Source organism: Enoplosus armatus, chromosome 19 (genome assembly GCF_043641665.1).
Source record: "Enoplosus armatus isolate fEnoArm2 chromosome 19, fEnoArm2.hap1, whole genome shotgun sequence".
Classification (NCBI taxonomy): Eukaryota; Metazoa; Chordata; class Actinopteri; order Centrarchiformes; family Enoplosidae; genus Enoplosus; species Enoplosus armatus.
In genome coordinates, this window is record NC_092198.1 from 2,003,384 (window position 1) to 2,011,857 (window position 8,474).

Sequence of the window (8,474 nt, forward strand, 5' to 3'; positions counted from 1 at the left end):
CCTCCAGTCTGTAACAACCCTCCTGTGGAGAAGGCTAAAGGTTAAAGGGGTCCGGATACCTTTCACACCCTTCTGTTCGGGAGCGATGGTGAGCGACGTCCACTGGATCCATTTTGAAAACCACAGCGCCATCTAGTGTTAAAAAAACAAGGAAGTTCCTCACAGAGTTTTTGGAACAATTGAAGTTACATGAAACAAGTGCTAAAGCCACAGAAGCAGATCATGTCCTCTGTACAGTAGATAAACCAGAGGAGTTCACACACAAATCACACACGAGTTGTTTTTAAAGGCTGATTATCGTGCTATCGTCACTAAATCAGTCAATTTCACTGTTAAACAAATGAATCAATCTCAGTACAATAAATGGATATCACGTTTGTCGACCAGGATTATTTTCCTGGTACAGATCACTGACGTCAACACGTCTCGAGACAAAACCTTTAAATAAATCTTCTGGATTTGTTTGTTCCTCTGTGCCACATTTCACATATTTAAAGTCTTCCTGAACTTGTTTACAAGGATGTAATTTCCACAAAACAGGAATTTCAATTCATAATAATTTGCCCTGGATTTCGCCTCTCAGGCAATGCAGAGGTTGCCTTAACTTATTAGTGGAGGTTGTTGGGGGTCATGTGCAACAACGCAGTGACACCTCCTCTGCATGTTTTGGGGGTTTAAAGACACACTTTTTTATTTACAGTAAATATTCATCTAGAATTGAACTCTCTGTAGGAAAGATGGAAATACAACAACCTCCATCAAGGAAGTTAAACATGATTTAGTAGTACAGTAGTTACTGTATCAATAATTAAATTAATTAATTTAGCATTTCTATTTTTTGTGTTATACTACCATTACAATTAAAAGCATCATAACCAGCTTCATGATTTTGTTGTTGTTGTTGTTGTTAAAGAGCATCAATAAGTTTCTGTTATGTCAAATATTCTAACACAAGTAGTACACACAAACCTTAGTGCCAAAACTCTAAAAGTACCAGCAGGTGGCAGTAAAAGACCAGGAAAACAAAAAAACCCTAAAACTCAGCAGGAAGTAGTCAGTCGTCTCTGTTTACTGAGCATGCTCAGTTCCACCCAAACTGTGACGCTCCGTCATGTGTGCGACTGTAAATGTTTAACTGAAGTGTTTGTGGCCACAGTTTAGTGCTTCAGGAGCCTCAGACTCGTGCAGAATGGTGAGTTTTAACTTCATTTTGATTTCACTGAACTGAATCCAAAGCAGACAAACACAAAACACGTTAGATCTCCACTCGTTTAAATGTTTCTCTCTGACTTCCAGAAAGCTGAAACCTCCAACGTCTCACCTCTAAAACTCCCTCTCTCTGCTGCATTTAGTAGGAACATAATTAGCTTCATGCTTTCAGAGGTTAAGAAGAGTCCAGTGTTTGGATAAAAGAGTCATAAAGGAATAAATTGAACCTCGTTCAGTTACCACTTAATGCATCCATTAATAAAATCGACGTCACTGAGGTGAAGTCTCTTATCCTGAGTTTCAGAGGGTCCAACACTGAAACTGCTGCCTCTCTACAGTCCACAGCAGAGTCCCTCCAGACTTCTATCACCTCTATAAGGTGGAGTTCTCTCACTTCTGTGTGGCTTCACCTTTTAGAAGAATCATTATGAAGTTTATACGCAAAGGGAATGTTTTTATAGTGACTTCTTATAAAAGTGTAAATATACATTTCAAGCAGATTTCAATGGAAACCTGCTTGAAATGAAGATGATTATTAAAGCTGAAGAGGACTGTCGGCAGAGTAAATGAATGTAAAGTAATGTGACCTCGCTGCCGCTCTTCTGTAAGGTCTTTGTGAACCTGCGGATCAGTGTGAGCTTCACCGATGGGGTCAGAGGTCAGGCTGGTGTTTGGTTAAGCACAGTGATCCTGTTAAAGATCTGAATGGACCACACACACACACACACTGGACAAAAGATTTTTGTCCACTCACATTTGTGTTGCTTTTCAATACATGTAGAGAGCCATTTACACAGAACCACTTTGTGGTTCTCCAGCTGATCCCACAGCTGTTGGACGAGTAAACAACAACAAGTGTAAATGCAACCAAGAGACAGTGAGACTGGTGAAAGTCCAAGAAAAGAAAAAAGCTCAAATGAACGAACGAAACCATCTTTTTCTTCAGAGTTCAGCAGGAGGAGGATCGTCCCTGCGGGTCCACGCGGTCCGGCTCGGTCCGGGTCAGGAGCTGTTGGGATCTCTGCAGGCGTTCGTGGAGGAGAAGCGACTCCGAGCGCCGTTCATCATCACCTGCGTGGGCAGCGTCACCAAGGCAACGCTCCGGCTGGCCAACGCCACGGCAACAAATACAAATGAGGTACTTGGCAGTGAAGGCCTGAGATGAGTTTGTTGGAGTCCAGGTTCACTTTGGTTCATTTTAACCAACTTTCTGTGTTTTCACGTTTGTCTTTGTTTAGCACCTTTAACACGAGTCCATGTAAAGTGATTTCTCCCACTTCCATGTTGTGCCCTTTTCATTTAAAGTCTATATATGTCATTCTGAATGACTGAAAATATTAAAAATCCAAAGTTTTAAAATGTAAATTAATCTACATACATAAGTGAGACGCTGTGTTAAAGCAACACATCAGCCCTTTTGTCAGCTTGTCTCTGCAGGACGTGTAAATAAAGTTGTGTTACTATAAATGCTCAGAGCTCAGGCCCATCCCTCATCCAGGACATGGTCGTCAGGCGTCAGCTGAATAAACGTCATGTAATATGATGTAATGTTAGCTTGTCACGATGTCAGCTGTCCCCCCCCCCCACCCTCAGGTGATCCACCTCAGCGGGCGGTTCGAGATCACCTCCCTGGTCGGCACGCTGAACCGGGACGCCCACCTCCACATCTGCCTGTCGGACGCCGAGGGCAGGACGGTCGGCGGTCACGTGATGGGAGACCTGGAGGTGTTCACCACGGCCGAGGTGGTCGTCGGCGAGGCGGTCGACCTGCAGTTCACCAGGGAGATGGACGAGCGGACGGGCTTCCCCGAGCTCGTGGTCCAGCCGCGCTCACAGACGGACTGAAACCGCCTCGTGGGGTTTTCTAATGTACAAATATAGAGGTGGTCCTGATCGCTGTGGGTGTTTGACCTCAAGACCAAAGACTGAACGAGTGTGAGGCAACTGGGGAAAAGATTTCACGTCATCTTGTAACGAGTATCATCGCTCACGACTCCTGTATTACAAACGTATACACGAACAAATACAAGAAGCGACGCCGGCAGCTGCTGGTCTGTAGCCTTGTTAGCGTGGCTACTCGCACTGTAAGGTTCGTACAGTACAGACTTTTCATTTAATCGTGTTTTAATGAACTCACACTGAGTCCAACTCAAAGCATCAAATCAATGAATAAAGATTAAAACGTGTTCTGTGGGTTAGATGAAGAAAAAACGTCCAGCGTCTGTCCGGCTTTAACATCTTCAGGGAATGCAACACACACACACACACACACACACACACACACACACACACACACACACACACACACACACACAGTCGTCCTGAGCCCCAGCAGCCAATAGCAGCGGCTCTGCGGGGGTCGCAGCTTTCTGCTAATAGATGTTAAACTGAGCTGCGGCCTTTCAGAGCCTCTGACCCCCCTGGTTGTGACAAGACAAAGCGAGAACCCCCCCTCAAGGATTAGTCCTGACCTCGGCTCGGTCATGGCCGTCGCTGCGAAGAAAGGAAAGCCTCTGTGGCCGTGTGGCGGGCGGGTCGGAGGGAGGGGAGAGGGGAGTGGTAACAGCCTTTTGATGGAATCCAGTTCATGCAGTTTAATTGGACGTCAGACTGACTGATTCCAGCCCGGCTCCATGACAGTGAACACACGAGAAGTGGATTGTTTTAACTCAATCCTGCTGAAAATAGTCCTCAACAAATGTACTATTTCCTCCCGTTTGATAAAAACTGAACTGTGTTTTTTTAACATATTTTTTCTCCTTGCATACACAAAATAATACAAGAACTCAAACATCAGAGTTTCAAGAGGCATTTCAAATGGATTGTTGTAAAATGCTGATTAATCCACGTTTCCGTCCACTACCATTCTGCAAATATTAGTTAGAGTTGGTTCATTAAGATAAACGGTTAATTCTCCAGTCAAGTAAATGGTTGTAGAAGAAGACGGCGGAACAAGATGATGGAGTTTAAAGAATGTGTGATTTGTTGTCAGTGAATAAAAGCTGCAGAAACATTCAGTGTGTTTCCAGGCAGGATGGAAGCTGAAGGCTTCTCCCGCCACACTGCGACACTTTGCGGGTCTTTGCAGCGTTTGTGTTCCAGGAGGACGAGGCCGCACGGCAGCGGGGCAGCCGGCCTGCCGCCACATTAAAGCGGAGCAACAAAGCGTCCCCGCTGCAGCTTTGTGCTTTTGTTTTGCTGCGTTGGCGCAGCATGGTGGCCAAAAAGTGTTGGTGGTCTGCCCCAGTGCCCCCTGGGAGGCAGTTTTTACGCATCCAACTAAAGCAGCTCAGTTTTCGTTCCCGACAAATTGAAAGGCAGCAGCCCAAAGCGGATGTTCTGGATTTGAAATATAGCTTTTGATCTAAAGACTCTCAATCCTCGTCTATTTGTCTTTCTTTAAATGGCTTCTTCATGTGGCAGCGATGATTAAACGTCCACAGTGTTGTTTACGTGCACTTCTACACATCTCCACGGAGAAAAATGTGAGTTATCCTCGTTTGAAACGTCTGTGAATAACAAGTTCGTTGTGATGTTTGTTGTTTCTTAATGTTTCACAGCGACGTTCGCAGTCGGCGTCCTGCTGCGAGGCACCAATTACATTTTACTGTGAGACTCTTCCTCAACAAAGAGTTGACTTTAATCTCTGCACAGCTGTAGTGTCCGACACCGCCGCGCTCACGCTGCAGCTCGCCGTGTCCTGTTTGTGTTTTTTTGGACGGGGAAAACATTGTTGTTAGAACATAAACCCAAAGGTTGTTTCCAGAACAAGAAGTTCCTTCAGGTTATCTTTTGTCATGTTTTCCGTCTCTCTGACAGTTTGTGTTCACACATCATTTTTACCTGATGTACAATGTAGATAAGATGCCATGTGAGGAAAAGAAGAAAGTACCGGCCTGTTTTTCTTTTATTAAAGAGTACTGACGTGAGCAAGACGTTGTGACCAGGACGCTGCTGAACACATCGCAGCTCTCTTTAACTGAATATACATGAAAGAGCTCAGTCACCGTGGAGGCCGACTGATGGACATGGATGGACCTTTTTTAACCTCCAACTTCTCCCGCTCCTCTCTACAGCAGCTACAGTGCAGATGTAGGCCCGATGGAGACGTTCACAAGTCCTCACCAGGGTACATACAACCAACACACAGGTGATCCACAGGAGAGAGAAACTACAGAGCCTTCAAACCCCCCAAAACACGAGGAGCAGACCGGGGCACCGATGATGGATCGCGGCCCCTTCAGGTCACATCAGCCTTCTGTTCAACGTATCTCAACGTTTCCATCTTACAGACTTCAACAGAAGTTAATGTGAAGCAGAGCAAAGTGTCATGTGACCAGACCCTAACCTACCAGGAGGCATGATGATGATGATGATGATGATGAAGGCTCTCCAGGAGAGGCTGAGAGGAAAGACGCCGGGGTTAGGACTCAGGTTGTGGTCCGGTGTAGCGGAGGTAACTGGCTGGGGGTGCGGCCATGTCAAAGCTATGAAACTGGAGTCCTCGCTAGTCTGAAGCTGCTCTTCCAGCTCCTGCAGGTCTCCTCCTGCCTCCTCCCCCCCTGCTCAGTTGAGCCTCCTCCTGCCTCCCCCCCCCCCCCCCCCCCCCCCTGCTCAGGTGAGCCTCCTCCTGCCCCCCCCCCTGCCCTGCTCAGGTGAGCCTCCTCCTGCCTCCTCCCCCCCCCCCCGCCCTGCTCAGGTGAGCCTCCTCCTGCACCCCCCCGCCCTGCTCAGTTGAGCCTCCTCCTGCCTCCCCCCCCCTGCCCTGCTCAGGTGAGCCTCCTCCTGCACCCCCCCGCCCTGCTCAGGTGAGCCTCCTCCTGCAGTGACGGACGAGCTGGCGAGGAGCTTCATCGTTCCTCCTCCTCCTCCTCCTCCTCCTCAGTATCTGCTCTCTTCCTCATTAGTGACTTCTCCTCCCGGCCGCCTTCTGTCTGCGATCTGTCAGTAATGAGCCGTGCAGCCGCCCCCTCACCGGCCCCGGTCGTTTGTAAGTCGGCTGTCCTGTTTGAGAGAGAAGTCGTGGCGGCGGCGGCGGCGGCGCGCGGGCCTGTGCACGTCCTCTGGAGCAGGGACGCAAGCGGCCGCCCCCCCGGGGAGCCGCCGCCGCAGTGATCCTGCGGCTTTCATGTGGCAGCCAAAGATCTCCCGGACTAATGACGCGCAGCTCCGTTTGAATGTCGCACCATGAGGCGGAGGACCGGACGGACAACACGCACAGATCAAAGCATCCCTCCGCCGCCGACACCGCGGAGGCACGTTGACACAAGTCTAGTGGGTTTCTACACACACACACACACACACTCACACACACACACACACTCACACACACGCTCACACACACACACACACACACACACACACTCACACACACGCTCACACACACACACTCACACACACACACACACACACACTCACACACACGCTCACACACACACACTCACACACACACACACATACACACACACTCAGAATTGCAGGACAAATACATAAAATCAAAGTGTTAATACAACCGCGATGTAAATACTCAATTAAGCTTCAGTCCTGCTGTCAGAAGTAGAATATGTAATAAAATGTAGCTCAAGTAAAGGAAGGCATGATGAAGAAGAGCATGGCCTCTTCCTCTGTTGGTTGGGTTTTATGTTTCCAGAAGAAAAGTAAGAAAGGAGGAAGGAAAAAAACAGAAAAGAAGCAGAAAGTTCAGATATGAATGAAAAAAATCCTGTTAAATTCTTTATAAAATGTCCAAAAGTCACCTTCAAGCTGTATTTATCTCATGTTGAGACACTTCCACGCTCACAGTGAGACTCTATACAACTGTACAATATAACCAGGTGGTGTATTATTTACCATCACACCTCGCAGGGGGTCAGCGTGATGAAAGACGGCACGAAGCCTGTTTGTCTCACAAGGTGAGACGCTGCAGCTGAACAAGGTCAACAACGTGGAAGAATCAACATCTCTCCAAGGGTGAATCCACCGCGAGAGGACGCCTTTAGAAGCTTCTTCATGTGGTTTCACAAGTCATCATCATCATCATCATCATCATCGATTGGCCCTTTAGTTGTGCGCGCTGACTCTGGCATCTCTTCTGTTTGGCTTCACTTGAGCTTTAAGCTTTTAACCAAAGACCACAACAAGCATCTGTCAACATATTTCTGTGGTTTCCACGTGAGACAGGATCAGTTACATCTGGACCTGCTGTGGAGTGGACGGCAGGCCAGAACACAGAGAAGCCCTGGAGCATTTCCACGGCTGAGCTAAATGCTAACACCAGCATGCTAACATGTTAACATGCTGATGTTTAGCAGATATAATGTTAATATTAATATCGTGTTAACCACGTAAATGTAGTGTGTTAGCGTGCTAACGTGTTGCTAATTATAGCAACAGAAAGTACAGCTGAGGCTGAACAAATTCAACATTTGACCTGATGATGGCGCTAGATGGAAAAGTGAAGGGATCACCAAAATTATTACAGTTCATCCAAAAGAAATCATGAATTACAGTGGCGACTGGTGAAAACAGGGTCAGAACAGACTAATCCATTTTTTAGAAAAACACTCAATGCAGCGATGACGAATAAATCGTTGTCTTGTCACATCCTTAATATAATTTAATATAATCACCTGAATGTAACGGACGAAAACAAACAGTTTCACATTTTATTTTGACAACATTTCTGTGATTTTCTTCAAACTTGCACCAGATTTTAAAGGGGACATAAGCGGGATCAGTTTATACAACGTTATTCTTACGCTAATGTATTAAAACAAATAATTTGTGTAGAGTTTGACTTTGTCTGGAGCTGTTGGTGTGTCGGCTGCGTCATGAGAATCTGGTGGCTCAGTGAGTCTTTCAGCTTCTGCTCAAACTGATGTGAAAATAAAGTCAACAACATCAAATCCCTCTCATACAGCTCAGGATTTGGACTCGTGACCTTTTGGGAGCCATCCAGAGGGGCTTCAGAGCCTCCGGGGGGGGGGTAGGCCCAGGTGCTGCTGCAGCTGTTCACCACCGGGGGGCAGCATGAGGCAAGAAGAGGAATATGAGGGCCGGAGGAGCTCTTTAACATTCGGTTCCTCAGATGTTTAACAGTGTTTTTGATCACTGTAATGTCGTTTGTAGCCGCTGAATTTTAATAGAAGAGGCAACTTGAGTAGTTGGAGAAAGTAAATACTATAAATAAACACTATATTACTGAAAAACGCAGCGATACATGGTCAGACAACATGTCAGACAACACAACCTTTGGATGGAAAATG

The 8,474-nt window shown here is 46.8% G+C and overlaps 1 protein-coding gene across 1 annotated transcript; it reads left to right on the forward strand.

Moving 5' to 3' along the window:
- Nucleotides 1-1,124: 1,124 nt before the first annotated feature.
- On the forward strand, nucleotides 1,125-3,395 carry LOC139302683 (bifunctional protein GlmU-like). Its single transcript, XM_070926388.1, has 3 exons — nucleotides 1,125-1,192; nucleotides 2,156-2,347; nucleotides 2,803-3,395. The coding sequence occupies exons 1-3, from the start codon at nucleotides 1,190-1,192 to the stop codon at nucleotides 3,052-3,054; spliced, it is 447 nt and encodes a 148-aa protein (XP_070782489.1). The 5' UTR covers nucleotides 1,125-1,189; the 3' UTR covers nucleotides 3,055-3,395.
- The last annotated feature ends 5,079 nt before the right edge of the window (nucleotides 3,396-8,474 follow it).

Coding starts and splice junctions, on each gene's coding strand:
- LOC139302683 (XM_070926388.1), top strand. Junction 2,348..2,802: donor CGGCAACAAATACAAATGAG/GTACTTGGCAGT, acceptor CCCCACCCTCAG/GTGATCCACCTCAGCGGGCG.